The 25280-nt window shown below is 42.6% G+C and overlaps 1 protein-coding gene and 1 pseudogene across 3 annotated transcripts in view; one reads left to right on the plus strand and one right to left on the minus strand.

The window, feature by feature from the left end:
- Positions 1–1503: 1503 nt before the first annotated feature.
- The window catches only part of ADAM23 (ADAM metallopeptidase domain 23), a gene marked incomplete at both ends in the record, with an annotated part of 161763 nt that continues 137986 nt past the window's right edge, over positions 1504–25280 (plus strand). For both annotated transcript variants that reach the window (XM_082840810.1, XM_082840809.1), the window contains 2 exons: positions 1504–1717; positions 2839–3056. In XM_082840810.1, the coding sequence (XP_082696936.1) occupies positions 1504–1717; positions 2839–3056 (432 nt within the window). The remainder of the gene's footprint in view (positions 1718–2838; positions 3057–25280) is intronic.
- LOC309962832 (large ribosomal subunit protein eL15-like) lies at positions 19754–20564 on the minus strand (annotated as a pseudogene). Its single transcript has one exon. The product of its transcript is annotated as a large ribosomal subunit protein eL15-like (transcript).

Genomic DNA, 25280 nt, shown 5'->3' on the forward strand with positions numbered 1-25280 from the left:
CTGTCATTGCTGTGGTGCATTATACCCACATTCTTTCTCTTTATTGTGAGATTCTTGATCCCCCAAAGTAGATGGTATTATCTCCATTTTAAATACACGTAACGGAGAAAGACAACATTGCTATTACTCAGACTGTCATTGGGACGGCGAACAAATGAATGCTTGCATTATGGGAGTTTGGGGGCAGAAATATGTCACAGGCCCTAATTTGAAACCATCGTATTTAGTTTCTGCTGATCCACCCAATTCAGGGATTTTATTTTTTTTTACAGCAGTGAGAGAAAAATCTTTCTTTCTCTGCACAAGTCAGGACCAGATCTCAAAATCTGCAATGTGCCCTCTCCGATGCACGCCCACCCACCGGCTTGACAAATGCTGGATTTCCCATGATAGCTGCCACACACTCGGTTTCTCATCTCCCTATTGCTTCCCCGCCAGAATTTCTAAATCCTTCCGGAACACGTCCAGTCATCCTTTCTGAACTTTTGAGCTCCATCTGCTTTCCGCAAAGGCCCTGGGCACAAGCCCGGGCGACAGAGGCCCCGGGCGACAGAGTCCAGGGCGGAGGGCCCAGCTCGGGGGATCCCTGCGCCTTGAGCTCTGCAAGGCCGCAGGGCGTCATCTGGCCAGCGAGCCCGCCACGCGCCAAAGTGCTTCCCAGCCCTCGTTCCCCGCGCTGCCAGCGAACTGAATGAGGAGCAGTGCTATTTTTACCTCCCCGGCTGCAATCCTTTATATATCAATATATTTGCAGGAAGGAAATATAAAGGATTAACAGGGAAATGCTTGGCCTAAGTTTTACCCGAGAAGGTGGCGGTTGGAACAGGAGGGGGTATGTAAGGTCTGGGGTGATGGAAAAGGCAGGCCGATTTCTCTGGCTGGCTATTTCCTCCAGATCATTCTGTCCTGGAAATCCCCACACTCTTCTTTCTTCCCCTCTAGCTAATCCCTGGCTGCCAGCTTCCTCTCTCCCCGCCCCCAACTCTTGAGGTGCCACCGTCACCTCTGATGCTGCATCACTCTGCTCCCTTTTTTTCCCTCTCTCCTTTCTCTTCCACAATAAAGCATGCGCAGTGCGTCCCGTGCCAGGCAACAGCATCAGCATCAGGACGCGAAGCCGCGCTCGGGCGCGCTCTCGAGGGCGGGGCGCACGCCCGCGCCGCTCGCTCTCGCTCGCCGCCTCAGCATCCTCAGCCCCAGCGGCAGCCCCCGCAGTCACTGGAGCTGCCGCGCCCGCCGCAGGGAGGGAGGAGCATCTGGGGAGGCTCCAAGTTGGCGGAGCGACTGGGACCCCCGGACTCTTCAGCAGCCACCCCGGGAGGGGCTGAGAGGCGAGCACGGCAGGGGGCGCCGCCCAGCCCCTAGCCCCGAGCTCCGTCCCCCCTGTCCGCGGCCGCACCATGCGCGCCGAGCCGGCGTGACCGGCTCCGCCCGCAACCTTACCCGCAGCCTAGCCCGGCGCTCTCGCTGGCCACACCGAGCGGCGTCCGGGAGCTATGAGCCATGAAGCCACCCGGCAACAGCTCCGGGCGGCCGCCCGTGGAGGGCTGCAGCCTCCCCCGAGCCTCCAGCTGCTCCCGCGGCGGCCCCGCCGGCCCGGCGCCCATCCGCGCCCCGGCCCGCGCGCCGCCCTGCCGCCTGCTCCTCGCACTTCTCCTGCTGCCTCCACTCGCCGCCTCATCCCGGCCCCGCGCCTGGCGGGCTGCTGCACCCAGCGGTGGGTATGGCCCAGGTGCCCTTTGCATTGCCTTGCCCACGGGGCCCTGCAGAGGAGAGCGAAGGGCACGCGGGTCCGTGCGCTCCGGACACGTCCAGGGCTCGGCCTTTCCGAGCCTCTCTCTGCCTGCCCACCTCTCTCATTCCCAAACCGGCGTTCATTCCAGTTCACTTTTTGAAGTCCATTTTTCTGTTGCATTCACTAAATTACTGCCGGTTCCACTGGAAGGTATTCAGTGGATGCGGGGTCCCTAACTGATCTCTGTGCAACTTAGGGAAACCGGTGGATGGGAAATGCAGCGAGGGAGCAAGTTTTTTCTTGGGTGGTGGAGCCTGAACGTGAGTGCGGGAGGATGTGATGAGAATAGTGGTAACGTGTTTCCTCAAATTGCCTAGTGGGTTTATTCACTGCTGTTGGAATTAAGGTGGGGGAGGGAAACTTTGGGGATATAAACCTTTGGCTTGTAATTTCTCAAAATGCTTGTCATTATAATGAACAATGAAGATAATATGATGTTCAATACATTGATGATTGGACATCAGTGACCGCAGATAGCTGGTCATAGGCAGGAAAATAAAAAGAAATTGGAAAGCTGCCAGCATCTGCATCCCTCTATGGCAAAAGATCTTTGCTCATCTCAAAGTTAAAAGAAAAGGGAATTGTCCATTTTGTTAAGTGAATCGGTTAACATTCTGTGTTCCTGAGTTCCGCACTCAAGTTATCTGTGGAGCGTTCTTAGCTCTCAGGTGGGATACTCTTAGTCCTAGTCCCATTGAGCTTCTGTAGACTCCCAAGGAGGGGGAGTGAGGGGCAGAAACCCTAAGCATGTTCGTTTAATGACCCTTCCTTCAAGTCCGTTCCCCCTCAGCCCCACCACCAGACTTAGAAGTATAGATTTAAGACTATAAACAGTACATTGTTGTATAAGCCTTATTGGCTGATAACCTATCCAGGCCATTTCATTGTTGCAATAACTTGCTTTCCTGTGTCTCTATGCCTTACCTGCTTAAAAGTAGAAAACTTTGTTTTTGCAATTAATGGAAAAATGCATTTTAGTACTTATGTATTTATAGGGTATGTGTGTGTTTGTGTATGTTTGTGTCCCCCCCCTCCCCCCCCAGCTCCGCATTGGAATGAAACTGCAGAAAACAATTTGGGAGTCCTGGCAGATGAAGACAACACATTGCAACAGAATAGCAGCAGTAATAGCAGTTACAGCAATGCAATGCAGAAGGAAATCACACTGCCTTCAAGACTCGTATATTACATCAACCAAGACTCGGAAAGCCCTTACCACGTTCTTGACACGAAGACAAGACACCAGCAAAAACATAACAAGGTAGGCAGGGTCTGGGTATGCAAAAGTGGCTGCCATGAAGAGTTAGTTGTCCTTTGATTTGATTTTCTGCCAGAATCTGATTTCACAAATGTTACTGCAGCATTTTATTAGGAAACCAATTAATATTACGATAGGGGAGAAACTGGAGGGAATTAACCTGGGATCTACTGGGATAGGGCTGCTGTCTGTCTTTCCTCTCTGACACTAAACTGGAATTGGAATTTTCTTATCGCCTTATAAGTTTAACAGCTGAAATGTTGTCCATTTTTCTTGTAGGTGCATTGAACACTGAACAGTAGTTAAGCGAATACGTTGATGGTCCTGACTTTTATCTGTGAGGCTTTATGTAAGGGTGCAGTATTCTACCTCCCATGACGAAAACCGCTTTCAATCTGCGCCCAGAAAATTGCCATAAAAAGCTGTTGGGCTGCAGATTCCCCATCAGTCTTTCACTTAGAAATTGAGTGGTTAAGTTTGAACAACCTCTTTCTTTCTTTAGTTGGTCAGTAGGAAAAAAATACTTTTTTGTTGTTATATTTTCAGTAGGTAAACAGTATGACATTTTAAAAGATTATGGTGAATGTAAACAAACAATTTATATAATATAGAGACCAGTTTTGGTCAGCACAGTCCTTCAAGAGTTTATCTGCATTCTCTGTGAGCAGTAACTTTACTTGCAGATTGGTTCAGAAAGTGTCACTGATTTTGAAAAAGGCATTCAGTGGAAGATGAAGGTGCTTAATATCCAAAGAGTTCAAGGGATCTTATTTTTCCTGCTTACTTGTCATTATTTGAGTTAATAAAATTTTGGACCCCAAGCAGATGTCCACAATGGGTTATCAGTGCCTCTTTTCTTTATTAGGAGCAGAAAATAGAGTCCGTTTGTTAAATATTTTACTTTGGACTTGTAGGATAGGAAGAAAACTTTCCTCTACCCTTTTAGGTTCTTCTGGCTGGTCCAAGAATTAAATTGACACGAGACGGATTAACAGGAGAAAATCAAATTTAATCTCGTATGTATGCATGTGAGGACCAGAGGCCCCACATACCTGAGAGGTTCAGAGACAGAAAGGTAAAATGAGGCGTATATGCCATCCTGAGCTAAGGAATGGCATAGGGGCCTCGGGCTTCCACGGACAGGAGGGTCATTCATAGGACAATAAAAAGAGCAGGTGTTTGGTAATTAGATGTTTGCCCTGCCATATAGATGGGGCCACTTAGATAAAATTTATCTCTCGTAATAACTCTTTTCTGGGAAAAATCCTCAATTTAAGTTCTGCTGGGTAGTTAAGGGAGGGGCAGTAGTTTCTCTTGAACCTGCAGGGTCTTGATTGTGCCTTTAGTTCAAAATAATCCTCATGCAAAAGTGACACATTTGGGGGGAAGCTCGTTCTGAGCCCTTACAGATTATACCTGTTGAGTTGAGAAGAGCAGTCATTGTCTAAACATCTAGAATTTAAGGAAAGTATCTATGGTTCGCATCATTGTTTTTATTAGTTTTCTAAAATATGGGTAAGTGGTAACAGTATTTATTCCTATTTTACAAATGGGGAGTTAGAAATTTAAGGCCTTCAGGTGCCTTTCCCAGGATTGTAAAACAGCTGATGTAAAATTCAAGAGGCCTGAATATTTAATATTTACAAGTCAGGCTTCTGAGAAAATGCTTCCTTCATATCGGATGTTATTGGAGAATTTAACTTTGCTTCACGGTGCTGTGAAGAGGCTGCTACCCGCCTTGGCTGAGATGAAGGGACCTCCTTGCTCATGGCCCTTTTCTGATCTGCTCATATGTAACTTGACGGCTTGACTCCTGGATCCTGTCTACCCGTTTGTCTTGTTGATAGGAGGAGTGGGTAGTGTCTTTAAGGAAGAAGAATCCAAGTTCCTCTTGATAAAGTCATTGAGGCCCATTTTATGGTTTTTCTACTAATTAATAAGATCCTCTATGGTTAAGTGACAAGTTCTCAAATTCCAGTGCCTTTGCATAAGGTGCTGGAGGAAGAAGAAACATGGCCTGAAAGCCTATTTTAAAGAATGCTCAAGCCCTCTCGAGTTTGGACTTGAAGGGAACTTTAGTGAAACTTCTCTAATAACTGAGCTGTCGGTGGCTATGGCTAACTCCTGTCTTCTAGTCTAACCTTATTTGATTGCTTTGTTTGGTGGGACTTGGTTTGACTACAGTATATCTGAATTTTTATGATAGTAAGGTTGTTAAAACTTTACCCACCACTCATGTAGAGGAATAGATTTCTTAGTAGGGAGCACATACTTGCTGTTGGAATGACTTTACCTCTCCACTTCCACCCTCCATAGTGGTTAGGTTTCTTTTATCTTCAAAAAAAAATGTTTATGTAGAAATTATATTTGAAAGCATTTTTCTTCTTTTCTTATTAGTTTGACTCAACAAGTATTTGTTGCACATTTCTCATGTGCAAAGTAGTATGGTGAAGATTCAGAGATAAGAGATAAGGGGTACAAGGATGAACAAGACAAGGTCTGTCCTCCAGGAGGCACAAAAATGAGATAAGCAAGATTCTAAAAAGTGCTCTTATACAGGGATAAACAGTGTTCTTCCTGTATGGGTTCCCTGAAACTTCCCTCTGTGTTTCTATGATTTCCCTTGCACTTCTGTTTTGAAGCATCTCTTGAACTAGTTGACAAAAAGTGTTGCATGTGCTTTCTGCTGTATCTTTGGATGACTTGCCTCATCATAGTGATGGGAGATACTTGTCAATGCAGCTGCTTTCCAAATGTTTCAGTAAGAGAAAAAGTATGGAATTTCGTTATTTTTGGTTTTATAAAAGAAGTTTTGATTTTAATATCTGTGTATTAGGTACCTTTCTTTCTCCCCTGATTTCATTGCGCCCAAGCACATTTTAATGAATGCCTTAGAAGTGCTGAATCACTGTGCCATTCTCCTGGAATCCTAGATTGGTGGGTAGAGGTGGAGAGGGAAATTCCCAGATATAGGTTATAGGGCAGAGCTCCATATTTATTTCGTAAGTATTTAAAGTTGAGCAGGGCTTACTACTTTACAGTTGTGAGAGTTAAGATGTTTGTTAACTCTTTCAAAATTGGTAAGTTTAAAAGCAGACTGTGCAAAGCAGGCTGTCATACTAGTGTTTCTGAAAACCTTAAAGTTTTCTTTGTCAAAGATTGTTTAGGAATCTTTTTATCTCCAGATAGGGTTATATATAACTTATTGTCCAAACTGTGACATTTTTTGAGAGTGAAAGTAGGCACGCTTAATAATTATTCCAGGATGATTGGCATAAGCCTAGATGGTCCAGAGCAGACTGGGAACATAGTTATCTCAGATCTAAACAGTTATGTTCTTTGATTTTTGGCACTTAACCCAATTCAGGTTTCTTTATAGACAGCTTTATTTTCTGATGATTTATTGTAATTTTTTTCTTACTAACTAGGAGGTTAATTTACCACCATGAAGAAGTAATAGGGTCTGAAATGGAAACATTTTGTTTTGCTTTGTTATCAAGACTTATCTTCTTCACCTGTAGAACTTTTACAAGCATAAATGGAATTTTATGATGACTAAACATAAGCATTTTATCAACCATTAATTCAATATTTTGATAAAATATACATTTAAAAAGAGGCAGAAACAATTTAGATTAATTAATTCATTCGTAGATAATCCTATGAGATCTATTCCTGAGAATGTTAATGAACCTGTGGAGGAAGAAAAATAATTTTTCTTCTACCCTTCCAGGTTCTGGGCTGAGACACACCCTGTAATAAAAGACAGGTTAACAGGAGAAAATTAGAAGTTTAATGACACGTATGCCTCCTGTGTACATGGGAGAGACACAGGAAAACTGAGTGACTTTGAGATGGCCCAGCCATCAGCTTAAATAACTGTCCAGCTAAAGACAAGATGATGGGAGGCTATCAGGAAAAGCACAGTAAATGAGGGTAAGGTTGTTACACAGATTTAAATCGTTGCCTTTTATGCTGATAATGTGTTTCTGGAGATTTCGAGTATCCTCCTCTTTCTGGTACAGAGAGGGAAACACCCTTACAAATGGAGATTTCTTATAAATATAAATGTCTCTTACAGAAGAGTAACTTCTGCTTGGTTTACAGAGCTGCTCCTGTGTCCACTGTTTCTTAAAAATAACCAGCCGAAAATAATGTTTATGCCAAAGAGGCATATTTTGGGAGAGTATATTCTGCTCCCCTTCAAAACTTTTCCTGAAACCTGCCTTTAGTCAAAAATTACTTGCCTTTAGTCAAAAACTACTTGCCTTGACTCCTACTTATTTAGATTCTCTTCTCTTGCAGTTGGGAAGGGATGGAAGAGGTACATTATGTACAGCACAGGGTCTGGGGAAAGATGAAAGTCATCTCCTTGGACTTGAGATATGGCTCAGTCTTTTGTTACCTTCCTTACTGTGTTGGGGAGTCGGACCTGGTGTATTGAATTAAGAACATACAGATTATGACCTGCTGAATGAGGGGGCACAAACCACCCACACGGGTCAGCAAGTATCTCCCTCAGCATCCAAGCTTCCACTTTTGGGATGTGAAAACCACTGGGTCGTTTTGACTGAAGACACAGTTTCAATACACCCACACAAAAGAAATAGAGTCACAAGATTTATTATTCACAGATCCCAGAAAAGGTTGGGGGACAATGAACGAGGGGGGGGGGGAAGGACAGTCCTTTGTCCCAGGTCACCAGTAAGCAGAAGATAGAGAGGGTAGCAAGCATCTATCACTTATAAGGTGGTTGGGTCAGAGGTCACTAACTTTTCACAGGCTTAACTCTAAGTGATTATTTTAAAAGGCATCTGGGGAAAGCAAAGAGGGACTTATGGTAGGAATCCCAAAGTGCAGTCCTTATCTAAATGTCCAGACTCTAGGTGTGAGCAGGGTTTCCAGTCTGTAAAATGCCTAGGCAGCAACTCAGAAAAACAAAAGTTGTTTTTTTCATCACACCTATTCCCACCGCCCCAGGCTGAAGAGAGAGAAGAGAGACATTTAAGTAATTTTAGATCATGATGATTATCATTACTTCCTACTCTGCTTCAGGACAAAGCTGGTTCCACGTTACTTGGCCATCCAGAAGCCAGCTGCTCCACTGCTCTCGGTGTGGATCAGCAGAAAGAAATACTGGGTCCTTAGAACTGGTCGTGTGGCAACTATCAGTTTATTTGGTAATACGAACTTTGGTATTGGCCTCAGCGGCCTTCCCAAGTTTTCTAGGTCTTCCTAAGCAGTCATTACAGAATTGTAGTACGTAGAATTCAGGCTTGTAACGGTTTTCCTTGTAATGCCGGGCATATTGTAGGCTGTCAGTAAATATCTGTTGAATGAATTGATGGTTGAACACTCCTATCTATGTTAGAAAGAGTGCAGTGCTTTCTGTGAAATTTCATGTTGTAATCAAATTGACATTCAAAAGCGCCTTAAGTTACTGTTAAGCATTTTTGGCACTGTGACAGAGCGGCAGGAGAGAGAAGTTTGATCTCAAGTTATTCGCACTGCATAAATCACACTTACGCGACCTAAAATCATGAGAATACCTGTGTTAACAATTCTTAGATTATCCCTCTCAGTGTCACCTACCATTAACATGGGTAATCACAGCTGACCATGTGGGAGATTTTGTCATTGCTACTGGTTAATTCTCAATGGTGGAGCCCAAGGTGTCCACTCCTATAGTTTCCAGTCAATCAGATTTACATCTGTGAGGCGTTCAGTTCTGTTTGGCAAATACCTGTTTTGAAGCAGGCACTGTGCCAGACCCTGGGAAGAGCGAGGAAGAGTAACGCTCAGTCCCTACCTTTGCTCGTGACTTGCTGGGCATCAGAAGGCAGCTGGCGGTGTGTGTGTTGTTCCTGTCAGTGCGTTGCTAGTTGTAGGAACAAAGGGCTGTGGGGACTCAGGAAAGTCAAGGAAAACCTCGGAGAGGAAGAAACAATGGAGCTGGCCCTAAAGAGCAATTAGGAGACAAGTTTTCGGGAGGTGGAAAGAGGGTGGAGGGTGGAGGAGGTAGAGAGGGGCCCACAGTCAGCAGGCAAAGGCTCTGCCCTGCTGGAGACAGTGTGGTGAGTGTGAGAAGGGGAAACCCAAGTGTGGGAAATTTAAAAGGATTGGACATCATTGTTACATTCATGGTCAATTTTTAAAAAGTTCACTTGATTCCTCTAGAAATCCAATACGTGTTTGTCAGATGTAGCAGTTGAGAGTTATAGTTAGTGTCTTCACAAAGGACAAACAGCTAGTAAGGGGCAGACATAGTCAGGATTCGAACCCAGGTCTTATCCTTTGCAAAAGTCCAGGCTGGAGAGAGACCAGGGTGTGTTGGGTACGGCAGGCAGCAAAGGGGAAAGGCTGTGAAGGGGAAGGCTGTGGAGAGATCAAGGGTTTGGATTTATTTTGTATCAAATGGCTCACCTCCTGATGCGTCCGGAGGTGAGCAAATGGTTGGTTGAGCGTTGATTGAGTGCCAATTCTGTGGCTCCTAAGGGAGCTTACCTTCTAGTGGGAGGAGACAGGCCATAACCGCAACAGCAACAGCAGCACAGAGATTTCAGGTATTGACGAGTGCTTGAAGAAGATAAGGTAGCATACGTGGTGGAGAATGGTGGGTGGGAGGGTTGCTCTTGAAGAATTGGAAGATTGGGCCTACGGTCTTGGGTGAGAGTAACCTACCTACTGTGGTTCCTCTTTAGATGGGGTGGGCGCGTGCTGTCTCAGTGGCCCCCACCTGCACTCCTTGTTGCCGAACGCCACCCGTCCTCATTTCTGTTACTCGCCCAGCTCCTGTAGGCATTTCAGTTTGGACCCTAGTCTTTGATTCTTCTCTCTCACGAAGTCTGGACTATTTTTGATCATTTCACCCAGCTGGATTGATCTGATGGCCGCCGTGCTTTCCAGCAGTACGTCGTGCTGTCCAAGGTCTTGCTTTCGCATGCATGTGTCCCTACATAACATTTTCTGCTCTTTCTACTCCTGGGTTGGCTCCCTCCTGCTAACTATATAACTGCTTGTGTCATTCTGTCTTCACTTATTCTCAGGTTTTGTGAACAGATTGGGCCACTATCCTTCTCTCTATAGCCAGTCAAAAAATAACAAGTGCATTATTTGCTCAGTGGCTTTGGCTAGGGTTGGTGGCATCATGCAGGCTGAGGGTAAAGACAGGCAGGAAGAGAGCTGTCCTGGCCGCCTTGCTCACTTTTCTCAGTGGTGGTGCTATTTTCCCAGCCACCTAAGAGTGAACCTTGGGAGTTATCGTTGACTCTTTTCTCTCCTTCATCTTCTGTCTATAAATAGTCACATATTAAGTCCTGACATTTCTCCCAAATCCGTCCTTCCCTTCTCCTCTGTATTGTGTTCTTGTCATAGCCTCTTGTCTCTCTCTCTCTTTCTCTGTCAATCCATCAGTCCCACTGCTGACAGATTAATCTTCCTGGAACACTTAGTGCATCACGTGACTCCTTTTATCCACATGCAACAAGCATGATTTCAGCAGATGAATTTTCCTTGTGGAGTAAAGGGGAGAAAGTGAAATGCTCTGGAGGAGAGCTGTTGCCCCTGCCCCCCTTCTGAACACTACACATTTGCTGGTCCATTCTCCTTTCAGCATTTTTTCCAGGCCTGTTTACCCAGGTCAGTGCATGGCAGGAGGTAATTTTATCTGGACAGCTCCATTGATATCTGTCCAAATTCTGGGGCTAGTTATGGAAAACCCTTGTGATCAGTAGCAGTAACCCAAACTGTCAGTAATGTGTTCTCAGGCTTTTGTTTTAGGTTCAAATATGGTTAAATTCCTGCTTCAGAAGGTCCTTCCTCTCCATCTTTAGGATCTGAGTAATTAATTCTCCTAGAGAATAAGTTTTCTGAATGAAAATATTTTATTCCTCTCAAATATGTATGTAATCATAAAGCTTTATTCACACAAAGTATTAAATTCACAAATGATGTGGGTATCCATGGTCTTATGAAAGACTCATTCATTCACATAATTCATTCATTCATAATCCACCTAGCATCTGAATTTTGCAATTTTACAAAGGAGTTTTTGTGTTTAGAATTTATATAAATTCAGTACAATTTTAATCCAATCCAATGCTAGGAATTCTATTATAAAAGGGTAGATCCAGTTATTTTAGTTAGAATAATGAGAAGTTAAAAACAATTACCTTAAAAAAAAATTACCTTCATTCACAGCAAATCAAGATACAGTTTTTGCGTTTCACAGAGTATGTGAGTGGTGCATCCTCCATCACTGGGTACCCAGTCTGGACAGAGCCAGACCTGTGAATTAGCTCCATGCTCCAAATAAGGTTTTGTTATATTGTTGTCTTCTCTGGTTAAAGAGTAGACAGAGGCTACTTTTCCTCATCTGGAACATTACAAATTAGTGAATTCGAAATCTATGTTCAAGTCTGTTGTAAAAGCTGTTTATTTGTCAGCAAGAACTACCTTAATGCTAAATGTTCTCAAAGCTTTCTATTTAGACATGGAATGGTTAGAAATTCAAATAAGTCTCCTCTACTGATAGACACTAATTACAGAGAGTTAAATTCCAATGAACTTAAATGAACAGAGAAGTGTAACTGGGAGCCTATAACCAGTGACTGTATTGCCCTTTAGCTTTGATCTATTATTATATAGTTGGGGACATTCATCTCTTTCTTATTTGCATGGCGGTGTCCACATGAGGCAGTCATTCTAGCACATTTTAAATCCTAGGTGGGAGGGGGAACAAGATAATCACATGCCCTTGGACCACCTCCTTCTGCCCTCAGTGGGGCTAAAGATTAATTTTAGAAGTCAAATCTAAGCACACCTAGAGGTGTATCATACAAAACATTTCAGAGCCATTCATTTTTGAGTATCTACTGAATTCTAATATCTGTTCCAGTGCTTCCTTTCCCTTATTGTGGATGTTCAAAAATTTGCTATATCAAGTTGTAGTCTGGATCACTTAATTGGGTGCTTTGTGCTGTCTTTTAATTGCAAACAGGCTTGTGAATACCATATACCATAATAGTTAATAGTTGTGTTGCAGATGGCCTCCACTAATGATATAAATCAATCAACACTTAGAGGAGTCTTCCATCCTGCATGTGCCTCCTTGCCCTTTGCTTTTTCAGCTAAGAAGATAGAATGCATTAAACCAACCTGTACTCACTCAACAATACACTGGTAGTAACAAATACAATATTCACTTTGCAGTGAACCTAAACGGTTTAGTTGAGGCATTTTCATATCTATAATCTCACATGGTCCTCACAGCAATAAAACAAGTTTTTTTTATTCTTTTTATTGTGGTAAAATAGATATAACATAAAATTTACCATTTTAACCATTTAAGTGAAATTTTGGGCTTTGCCTCTTAACTGCCTTAACCAAGAGGAGTTCATACACTGACTCGCCTTCTCTTATAAATCATGGCTAAAAATAGTTAGTGAACTCTTGTTAATTACTATGGTCTGTCCTGTACAATGTAGTGGACTTTCATCTCTGTAGAATGTTCAGACCATAGTTAGAGGCATTTATCACTCCTGGGCAGCATAAAAGCAATCACTTGTTCCCTTCAGAACCAGTGGGACATTGGGATGATGCTGTCTTGTTATTTTTTGGCTTTGCAACAGTGCATGAAACATTTTTTTGGAAATAGTTAACTATTTTTGTTTCCCTTTCTAAAGAAATATATCTGTATTTTTAAAATTCTTTTATTTGGGACATTAATCCTTTTAAGATCTGGTGATGTACTTTAGGATTATTACCTGAATAGTATATTTATAAACTATCCTGTCTGTTTATCAGATCTTACATTGTTTTTCCATTTTAGTTTTCTAGAATTTCTGGCTTTCCCCTGACATGTTTTTAACACCCTAATGTGTTAAAAGTTTGGAAACTTATTTGATTAATTTGTGTGAAACACTTCTTTGTTGTGTAACATTTAAAAATCTTGGTTCTTTCACAGAGAGCATAATCCCTCCCTTGATACCCAGACTACATATCCAGCTATTTATCTTGTATCTCCACTTGGATATCTAATAGGCAACTCACACTTAATACATCCAAAACAGAACTTTTTTTTAAACGGGCCTCTCACTGCTGTGGTCTCTCCCGTTGCGGAGCACAGGCTCCGGACGCGCAGGCGCAGCGGCCATGGCTCACGGGCGCAGCCGCTCCGCGGCATGTGGGATCTTCCCGGACCAGGGCACGAACCCGTGTACCCTGCACCGGCAGGCGGACTCTCAACCACTGCGCCACCAGGGAAGCCCCAAAACAGAACTTTTGATTCTAATATCTCCTACCCCAATCTGCTCCTTCCACGTTCTTCCCATTTGAGTAAATAGAAGATCCTTCTTCCAGCTAAGCTCAAGAGACTCAACCCTTCTATTTCTTTTAAGCATTACCCCAAGCCATGAAATCTTGTTGGTTCTCCCTTCAGAGCTGTTCAGAATCTGACCATTTCTCACGGTCTCCATTGCTGCCAACCTGGTCTAATCTACCATTACCTCTCGCTTGTATTATTAAAATATCTTCCTACCTCTTATCCCTGCTTTTGTCCTATTCCTGTCAGTCTGGCTCTAGTTTGTTTTACACACTTCAGGCAAAGTGATTCTTTTAAATACTAACTGTGATCATGCCACTCTTCAGCTCAATAACCTGCAAGAGCTTCCTTCCCATCTCAGTCAGAGTGACTTTTTTTTTTTTTTTTTTTGCGGTATACGGGCCTCTCTCTGTTGTGGCCTCTCCTGTCGCGGAGCACAGGCTCCGGACGCACAGGCTCAGCGGCCATGGCTCACGGGCCCAGCTGCTCCGCAGCATGTGGGATCCTCCCGGACCGGGGCACGAACCCGTTTCCCCTGCATCGGCAGGCGGACTCTCAACCACTGCGCCACCAGGGAAGCCCCAGAGTGACTTTTTTTCTCTCCTAATCATAATGTAGTCACTGACGAAAACTAAACTCCTGCTAGTTGTTAACTTGATAGCAGGAAGTGCTCTTTATGTTTGTGTGTTTAAGCACACAACTTAGGAAAACTAATAATATTTAAACATCACTTTCACTCATGGCTTAAAAGTATTATAAAAAATACGTTTACCTACTTTGTCCCATTCACATTTTAATTAAAATTTTTTTATTTTTCCTATTTTCAAACCATAGACCATACAATTAAAATGGAGTATTTTTTTATTGTAACAATAAAACACAAAACAAGAATAACACCCAAACATATTTGTTGACCTTGTGACAAGTTCAAGATTACCTTGTACTGTGCAAAAATGCTTTTGATGTGTCAATAGCTTGTCAAAAGATTATACTTTATTATTTATTTGAGAAAAGATAGATGATGCTTCTGAGGTCAGCAGACAGTGGGCTGAATAAGAGAAGGGTTATTGCTGTTGTAGCAGTGCCACAGTTTTTACTTGCATGAAGAGCAGTGCTTTCTTTGCTAGCTGGGGAAATTGCTTGAGGCCAAAGAAGACAAGCTTCATAGTGTGGACAGGAGTCTTCACAGAATTTTCGGCGGGAGCTCTTAATATCAGAGCTAAAGGAAACATTGTACTGTAACCATTGGATTTCACGGGGAGTGGATGATCACAGAAAGGTGGGTATAAGCTGAAGCTCTGAGAAGAAAATTGCTCAAAAGGAGTATTTGGAGATGTTTTGCTGGAAGCTGAGATTTGCTATTTGTTAGATGAATAAAACAAATCTTGGGCTTCCCAGGTGGCGCAGTGGTTGAGAGTCCGCCTGCCGATGCAGGGGACACGGGTTCGTGCCCCGGTCCGGGAAGATCCCACATGCCGCGGAGCGGCTGGGCCCGTGAGCCATGGCCGCTGAGCCTGCACGTCCAGAGCCTGTGCTCCACAACGGGAGAGGCCACAACAGTGAGAGGCCCACGTACCGCAAAAAATAAATAAATAAATAAATTTAAAAAAAAATCTTATTTGTTTTAAATAATGTTTAAGAGAAAGATGAGTAGTTCAGTTTTTGCATGTTAATTCTTTTTATTGTGGTAAAATAGATATAACATAAAATTTACCATTTCAACCATTTAAGTGTACATTTCTGGATATTAAGTATATTCACATTATTGTGCAGCTATCACCACCGTCCATCTCCAGAATGCTTTTCATCTTCTCCAACTGAAACTGTACCTATTAAATATTTATTCCCCATTCCTCCCTCTCCCTGGCTTCTGGCAACCAACATTTTATTTGTTGTCTCTGTGAATTTGACTATCTTAGATACCTAATATAACTAGAATCAGAAAGTATTTGTCTTTTCTTAACTGGCTTATTTCACTTAGCATAATGGCTTCAGGATTCATCCATGTTGTAGCATGTATCAAAATTCCTTTCCTTTTTAAGGCTGAATAATATTCCATTTAATGTACATGCCACATTTTGTTTACCCATTCATTTGTTGACGGATACTTGGGCTGTTCCACCTTTGGCTATTATGAATAATGCTGCTATGAACATGGATATATAAAATCTGTTTGAGTCTCTGCATTCAGTCCTTTTGGGTATATACCCAAAAGTGGAATTGCTGGATTATATGGTAATTCTATTCTTAATATTTTGAGGAATGACCATAACATTTTCCATAGTAGCTGCATTATTTTACATTCCCACCAGCAATGCACAAGAGTTCCAATTTCTCCACATTCATATCAACACTTTTTTTTTTTTAATAACAGCCATCCTAGTGGATGTGAAATAGTATCTTATTATGGTTTTGATTTGCATTTTTCTGATGGTTAGTGTCATTGAACTCCTTTTCATTTGCTTTATGGCCATTTGTGTATCTTTCTTGGAGACACGTCCATTCAATTCTTTCCCCATTTGAAAATCAGGTTGTTTATTTTCTAGTTGAGTTTTAGGAGTTCTTTATATATTCTGAATATCAGTCCCTATCAGATATGTTTTTCTCTTATTCTGTGAGTTGATATTTTACTCTTAAAATTTAGTTCTGAATTTTTTTTTTTTTTTTTTTTTGCGATATGCAGGCCTCTCACTGTTGTGGCCTCTCCCGTTGCGGGGCACAGGCTCCGGACGCGCAGGCTCAGTGGCCATGGCTCACGGGCCCAGCCGCTCTGTGCCATGTGGGATCTTCCCAGACCAGGGCACGAACCCATGTCCCCTGCATCGGCAGGCGGACTCTCAACCACTGTGCCACCAGGGAAGCCCAGTTCTAAATTTTGATGAAGTTCAACTTATCTATTTTTTTCTTCTGTTGCCTGTGCTTTTGGTGTCATAGCCAAGAAATCATTGCAAAATCCAGTGTCATTAAGCTTTCCCCCTATATTTTCTTCTAAGAGTTCTATAGTTTTAAGGCTTATGTGTAAGCACTTGATTCACTTTTAATTAATTTTTGTATATGGTGTAAGGGTCCAGCTTCATTTTTTTTTTCATGTGGATATCCAGTTTTTCTTCCATCACCATTTGTTGAAAAGACTGTCCTTTTCCTGTTGAATGGTCTTGGCACCCTCACTGAAAATCATTTGACCATATATGTGAGGGTTTATTTCTGTGCTCTTTAGTCCATTGGTCTTTATGTCTATCTTTATATCACTATCATACTGTTTTGATTACTGTATCTTGGTAGTAAAATTTGAAATCAGGAAGTGTGAGACCTCCACCTTTGTTCCTTTCCAAGATTGTTTTGACTATTCAGGGTCCCTTGAGATTCCATATGAATTTTAGGATGGATTTTTCAATTCGTGCAAAAATATCATTGGGATTTTAATTCAGGGATTGCACTGAATCTGTAGATTGCTTTGGGTAGTACTGACATCTTCCAGTCCATGAATACGGGGTGTCTTTCCATTTATTTGTGTTTAATTTCTTTTATCAATGTTTTAGAGTTTCAGAGTTCAAGTCTTTCACCTTCTTGGTTAAGTTTATTCCTAAGTACTTTTTCTTTTTGATGCTATTGTAAATAGAATTGCTGTCTTTATTTCCTTTTACGATTTTGCATTGTTAGTGTATAAAAATGAAACTAAGTTTTCTGTGTTGCTTTTTATATCCTTCAACTTTGCTGAATTCATTTATTAGTTCTAATAGGATTTTTTTTTAGTGGAATCTTTAGGGTTTCTTTATATAAGATCCTGTCATCTATAAACTGTGATAATTTTATGTCTTTCCTCCCCCCACCCCCCCAGTTTTCATGCCTTTTATTTCTTTTTCTTGCCTAATTGTTCCGGCTAGGACTTCCAGTACTACGTTGAGTGGAAGTGGCAAAAGTGGGCATGCTTGTCTTGTTCCTGGTCTTAGAGGAAAAGCTTTCAGTTTTTCTTAATTGAGTATGATGTTAGCTGTGGGTTTTTCTTATGTGGCTTTTATTATGTTGAGGTAGTTTCTTTCTAGTGCATGTTTTATCTCACAGGTTCCTTTAAAAGGGTACCAGAATATGTATGACTAGAATAATGAATTGGTTGCATATTAAGTGGGCAATTTTGGACAAGTCATTTACTCTCTGGATTTAACTTTCTTCATTTCAGAAATAATTAGATTGGGTTGATTTGGGGAATCTCAAACTTTTGTGTGCATGGGAACTACCTGGGGAGGTTGTTGAAAACATTTTGAGTTAGTAGGTCTGTATGGGGTCCAGTGGTTTGCATTTTTATATCTCAGGCTATTTTGATGTGGGTGAGTTTGTTCTCTCCAACCCTTTATTGATCCTAAAATTCTGTGAAATATCCTCCAATGAGAGGTGACTGGGCGTTCATAAGAGGCAATGAAATACGTATACTGGTGGTTGAATTAGGGATTGTTTATTATTCCAAGCAATGCCTGCATTTTTGGAGTAGCAGCTTCCTGAGATTCTGGCATGTTGGAAAAAGACTAGGAATTATAAAGTGTAGACTCATTATTTGAAAGTGTGAGAAGAATAGCTGGCTCCAGAAGTAGTTGGTGTGAGGTGATTCAGGGAGGAAAGAGCTTTTGGGAAACAGAGGCAGAAGAGGGCCTAGGGAACAATTTTCCACAGAGAGGTTGCTAGTGGGGTCATAGGGCCCTTTGATTTATTAGCAAGAAGTCCTTGGTGGGACGGTTTCCGGTGGGGGAATTCCAAAGAACAGTGTTGGGAATCAGAGGGAAGAAATGTTACAGTAGGTGAAAAACTGATGACCAATGTGCATATATAAACATGCACAGCCTCATGGGTAAAATTAGTGTAAATATTTGTGCAAAATTAGTAGCTGCTTTACTATATTTATTTACATGGTCAAAGAATTCAGAGTTCATAAAAAATAAAATGAAAAGTGTAAGCCTCTCTCTCATCATTCCCCGAAGGAATAAAATAACTTTTATTTTTAGCTCTCTTAATGTTAAATAATTTATCTGCACTATTTTTAGATCCATCAATCTAAGACATCTTTTGTCTGCCTGTTACGAAATGTGAAGAATATATTATACTGTGTTGTGTTCCTTCCTTTCTTCCCTCTATCTCTTGATTTTCATTTCTTATATATTTTAACTTTTCTGGTAGTTTTAGCAGGAATGTACAGTTAAAACAGACTTGGAGAGGGAGGGCATAGGTTTAGAATTATATGGTAATTTGCTGTCTTCTATGTCTGGGGAGACCCAGAAGGACAGCTCAAACACATGTACCTCCCTTTGATGAGCTGCTAAGAGCTGCTGTTAGCATATAAGGCCATGGAAGTGAGGGATGGAGAGAAATTTTGTGAAGGAAAAAAATTGCATTATTTCTTCTCTATTATTATTATTATTATTATTATTATTATTATTATTTTTCGGAAACCAACTGAACTTGTATTGACACCAACTACACGACTCTTCTTAGTAGCCTTATGGGAATGGATAAAGTGGCTTGACCCAAGATAACACTGATTAGACTTAGCAATGTTACGTTTAAATAAAACCAACCCAATTTTCCCCGAGGTGGCTTACATTTCATAATGGGTCACAAACTAATACTAAAAATAAAACATTTAAAAATTTGATCCAAGCCCCTTCTATCCTCCCACACTTGAAAGGGACCTCATGAACACCAATTTCCCAATCCTAGCATCACTAGCTTACAAACCTTAGGTTTAAAAACTCCCTCCTCATATACCCAATGTTCAATTTCCATCAGTTTCAATGTACACTAGTGTAAATACCATGACTATTTTGCATGAAGTTAAGTATTCTACAGATCAGTCATGGGACTGAACCAGGAGCTCCCACCTTTTATGGGAACTTCAGTGGTACCATCGAGGCCAAGGCAATTTAATTTAGGTTAACCAGGATTTGTTTCAATTTGTAAGAGAAACATCTTGCAACAGGTTTATTCAATTCTCTTAAAAAATGGTGGCATTCCTTTACTTTCTGCCTTTTGGCAGCAGCAGTTACATATATGGAATAGCACATTAAGTCTAAAAACGTGGGCCCTAGTCAACTTTATTTTTCGGCATTATGATCATGATAAAGGATCACGACATCCTTTACATTTCCAAGGAAAACCCAATTTAAAGTTTGTCCTTGCCAAACTCCATAAAACAGCCACTTTAGAGTAAACCAGCAGAGCATTGCCTCACCCCAATAAAGCTGTAGGTTTCATCACATGCACCAACAAATCTACATGGCTAGTTTCTGCACTCCTCTTTTACAGAATTTTACATCTATTGTTACCAGCCAGCATTTTAAACACGGACATATCAACTGCCTAATAAAGCAAAAAACAAAGGCATTTTTCCCTTATTAGAAACAAGACACACCATCACTTAAAATCTTCAAACATTATTGCACTTTACCTTTCAGAATTTGACAATGCATTCAATGAAGCAATCTGCAGACAACTAGTTTTAACAGACAGATTAAAAACCACTTTTAAGCAGACGTGGATGTCCTAAACTGTTTATTAGGTAAGAATTTTACAAACATTACTTATATTAGCGGTAGCGGTGGAGCTGGAGAGTATGGCGCCTTCTCCAGGCTGCGCGGCGAGAACCACCGATCGTGTGGTGGAGCTTGTGGCCCTTGCCGGGCCGCGGCTCTTCCTGCCTGCAGACGTCAGCCCCCGCATCTCCCTGTGCTTGTGGACTGGTTTGGTGGTCCACTGGGTGTCAGGGTTTCTTCTGATAGCTTTATGGAAGGGATCAATGAGGATAACCTCAAAAAGTTTGTACGTAGAATCTTCACCCACCCAGTAAGAATTCAGGACCCTCAGGGCCCCACAGTGGCGTCCCGCTCGCTCCTCGGCAACAGACTGAAGGCTCCGGGCAAACTTGAGCTGGTTGACGCCATGGTGGATGGGCTTGCCGTAGGTGGGGTCCTTCGGCACCGGGCATTTGCGGCCTCCGCGGCGCACGCGAACGCGATGTATCACATAACCTTGCTTGGCCTTGTAGCCCAGCCTGCGCACCTTGTCGGGCCGGGTGGGGCGCAGGGCCCGGTGCAGCGCCGAGAGCTGGCGGTACTGCCAGCAGTGCACCCTGAGCAGAAAGCGCATCACGTCCGACTGCTTCTTCCTCCATAGCTCCTGGATGTACTTGTAAGCGCCCATCTCGGCTCACCTGATGGCTGCCGCCAAACGGAAAGGCTTTATTATATTTTAAAGGTGAGAAGGGACCAGAGGATGAAGTATCTATTAGAATTTTGTTCCGGTTATAGTGGGAAACCACTGATGAGTTTTAAACAAGGCAATCACATTACATGATTTATATTTTAAGAAGATCATTCTGGCAGCTTTATAGATGGACTGCAGAGGGGCAAGAGTGGCAGCAAGGGGACCAGTTAAGAGATGCTCACAGTTGTCCAGGGCAGAGTCTGTGTGGCCCTGCACTGATGGTAGCAGAGGAATTACAGGGAAGTAGTTGATTTGGGGTATATTTTAGGGGTGGAGCCTACAGATTGTTGATGATGTGGTGGGATGGGTGAGTTAGAAAAGGAGAGGAATCATGGCAGACAGAATGATGGCCTCCCAAAGATGTCGACATCCTAATCCCAGAAACTGTGAACATGTTACCTTACGTGGTGGTAAAAGGTGGTTCTGATCACCAGATTCTAGTGTGTGGAGGAGGTTTCCCAAAGCAGCAAGCAATTCTCAGGACACCAGCAGGGTATCTGAGACTGCAACTCAGTTCTGACATTATTTACCTGGAGTTAGTGTCAGATCCCACAAGCTAAGGGCTCGGTCCTAAAGGACTGCCCCTCTCCCCCCCACTTCAGATGCCAGTTGCAAACCCAGGTTATCACCTGTGCTTCTGACTGACTGGCTATAAATAAGAGATTCCCAGGGCTTCCCTGGTGGCGCAGTGGTTGAGAGTCCGCCTGCCGATACAGCGGACACAGGTCCGTGCCCCAGTCCGGGAGGATCCCACATGCCGTGGAGTGGCTGGGCCTGTGAGCCATGGCTGCTGAGCCTGCGTGTCCGGAGCCTGTGCTCCGCAACGGGAGAGGCCACAACAGTGAGAGGCCCACGTACCGCAAAAAATAAAAAATAAAAAAAAAAAGAGGTTCCCATGACCTCCTCCTTGGGTTCTATTAATTTGCTTAGAGCAACTCACAGAACTCAGAGAGACATTTTGCTTACTAGATCACTGGTTTATTAGAAAAGCATACAACTCAGGAACAGCTACACAGAAGAGATACAGAGGGCAAGGTATGGGGAAAGGGTGTGGAGCCTTTATGCCCTCTCCGAGCACACCACTCTCCCCGAATCTCCGTGTGTTCACAAGCCCAGAAGCTCTCTGAACCTCCTTTTCCTGTTGTTTTTATGGAGGCTTCATTGCATAGGACTTGTTGATGAAATCATTGGCCATTGAACCTCCAGCCTCTCTCCCTTCCCCAGAGGTCAAAGGGTGGAACTGAAAGTTCCAACTCTCCCTTCAAGGGTGGTTCCCCAGCAGCCAGCCCCCATCCTTAGGTGCTTTCCAAAAGTCATCTCATTAACAAAAACTTAGTTGTGGTGAAAAACGGCTTGTTATGAATAACAGGACACCTTTATGGCTCTGAAGTACTTTCAGGAACTAAGGACAGAGACCAAATATTATGACAAAATGTTCTCCTATTGCTCTTATTGCCCAGGAAATTCCCAGGGAGCTGTGAGCCAGGAACTGTGGATGAAGATCAAATATATATGAAAATATATTTTGGTCATCTGACCAAATATACATATTTCTTATAAATCACAATATTTCACATGGCAGAATAGACTTTGTAGATGTGATTAAGTTAAAGATCTTGAGATGGGGAGTTTATCCTGGAATATTTGAGTGGGCAGTGTCATCACAGGGTCCTTACAGCAGTCAGAGTCAGAGAAGGAGATGTCATGACGGAAACAGAGGTTGGAGAGATGCGAGGAAGGATTGTTACCAAGCCGGCTGCCCGACGTGTACAGAAGCCAGTACTATGGCGCTGGCTTTGGAGGAAAGAAAGAGCTTTATTGCGAGGTTGACCAGCAAGGGGACAGAAAGCAGGACTCAAATCTGTGTCTCCCATCCAGGGTTCAGGGCAAAATTTAAGGGCGAACTTGGCAAAAGCTGATTGGCTAGTCTCAAATCAGTCCATCCGGAAGCCGATTTTCCTTCTTGAAGGACTTCTCACTTTGTAAAGGACTCCAGTGGCAACATTTCTATTCTTTGAGTTTTGCAAACTCAAGATTCTTCGTTCTGGGGTCATCCTGGAGCCATGGGTTTCCGTCTTGCACATGCACAGTGCTGTCTCTGTAAAATAACTACAGGTTTAAACAATCAACAACCTGTTTTAAGGAAGCAAAGCCATTTTAAGCTGGTCAGTGTTTTATGTGCTGTTTCAATTTCTCCCTATTTCTTTACACGTTCCTCAATCTTGAAGGAAATAGGGTGATATCACTCTAGGCGCTTCCTGCTGATTAAGAGCATGGATTTTCATAAGAGGAATGAAAGTGTTTTGCACTTAATTGTAAATATTCACAAGTCCCACCTTGAACTCTTAGGCAATCATCATGCGTGTGGGGAGGCCTTTTAAATATATGAGACAGACAACAAATACAAAATTTAATGAGTCCTGTGAAGGTGTCTACAAATACCAGCAAATATCTGTAATTTCTCATGGCTTTGGGCATAACAGTCAAGTCTATTTGCCAACCATCTCCTGGTTCTGTCCCTCGGTTTTACACCCCTTTTATTATCGGGGGCGGACTGCTTTTTGGATTGTTTCTGGCCGGATCAGGCAATTTTGTATTACCCTTTCATTGGTCCTTTGCATTTGTGGACCAAAAATAAACTTCTGTAGCCAGTGATTGGTTAGGTCACGCCCCTAATGGTTTCCTTGATGTAGATGGGTAATAACTCTTTCCATTAAATGCTCAGGTATAAGCACTAGTCCCTGTTCATTATAAATCCAGCCTTTTTTGGTTGTTTGGTACTGATCATCTAAGTCTCAAGTCAGCGTGAAATTCCCCTTCGTCTGCTTTCTCTAGATCCATTTCCCAACACTGAGGTTTAAACAGGGATAGGTCCACACGTGGAATGAGTGCTAGGGCCTTAGGATGGGGATTTTTGGTCTGGCTGCCTGTTTTGTGCCCTGATCAGCCAGATTATTTCCTTTAGCTATATAACTGTCAGTCTTTTGGGGGCCCAGGCAATGTACTATGGCTACTTCTTCCATCATTATAACAGAGCCTAATCAGGCCAGTATCTCCTCCGCGTGTTTAACTTCTTTTCTTCTTGATGTTAGTTAGACCCCTCTCTTCCCATATGGCCCCATGTGCATGCACGACAGAGAAGGCATACTTAGAATCAGTATAAATGGTGACCTTTTCTTTAGCCCCAAGGCACAGGGCGCTCTTGAGGGCTATGAGCTCTGCCTCTTGGACAGATGTACCCGGAAGGAGGGCTTCCACTTCTAATGCTTCCTGATGAATTACTACTACATACTCAGCCTTTCAGAGTTCCTGGTCTATGAAGCTTCTCCTGTCTGTAAACATTTCTATATCTGGATTTTCAGTCAGGTTGGGTCTGCTAGAATAGACTTCTTCAATATTTGTGTACAATCCACAAGCCACGGAATACGGGCAGCCTCTAGAAGCTGGAAAAGGTAAGGAAACAGATTTTCTCCTAGAGCCCCCCCCCCCCCCCCCCAGAGAAACTGCCCTGCTGACACCTTCAGTTTAGGCTCTAGACTTTGATTTTGGACTTTTGACCTCCAGAAGTGTAAGAAAATTATTTGTATTGTCTTAAGTCACAAAATCATAGAAATTTGTTACAGCAGTAATAGGAAATTAATATAGGAGTCAAGAATGACGCTAAGGCTTTTTCCTGGGGAATAGTGCTACTATTTCCCAATATGGGAAAGGCCGGGGAGGAAAGGAGGCTAAGAGAAAACTGAACCTGTCCCCTTTAAGTGGACAGTTGGTCATCATACACATAAGTCGATGGGCGAGTTGGCCCTGGCCTCAGGGGCAGGTCAGGATACGATGGAAATGTGGGAGCCACCAACATATAAATGATATTTAGAGACCTGGGGTTTACACCCCTGGAGAAAGCATATTACATTAAAATCAAGGAAAGACAGCTTAGTAACTTCCAAACAGAGGCCACATACAGACTTATTCCCCCTCATTTCTTGCTGTTTAAATTACAGTTGTTTTCTTTTGAGTCACCAAATGACATTTCAAAAGATAATAAGAAGCTGCCACTTTGGAAGGAAAAAAACCCAACATTAGGCAACCTTTTAAAAGATCAAATTTCTGGAGTGTGCAGATAGTTGCAGTATTTCTTTCTTCATTTTTTTGAAGAATACATATGAGCTCATTTAACAGATTTAAGCCTATAGTTTAATTTGGGGGGATTTTTATGGGTACAAATTTTTAAGAATTTGCTTCTTATCAGGTGGATAACCTTTAAGTTTTGAGAGAACCATACTCCCCTTTTCTGATGGTACTTGTTGCTTCCTGTTGTTTTGTTTCAAGGGCTTTGGTGACAATTGACAGTAAGCTTTGAAATTAAGGTTAAATTTTGTGTAAAGGCAACACATCTAGAGGAATCTATGTATATTCTTATATCTACTGAACATATAGATCAAGGGTTCTCAACCATGGACAGTTTTACATTCCCCAGGGGACATTTAACAATGTCGGGAGATATTTTTGGATGTCGAGATGGGGATGAGATGCTACTGGCATCTCGTGGGTAGAGGCCAGGGATGCTGCCAAACATACCACTGTGTACAGGACAGCCCCCAACCCCGACCCACATCAAAGATGTACTCAGCCTAAAATGTCAATAGTGCAGAGGTTGGCAG

The sequence above is a fragment of the Leucopleurus acutus genome (genome assembly GCF_964270905.1).
Source record: "Leucopleurus acutus genome assembly, chromosome: 6".
Taxonomy (NCBI): Eukaryota; Metazoa; Chordata; class Mammalia; order Artiodactyla; family Delphinidae; genus Leucopleurus; species Leucopleurus acutus.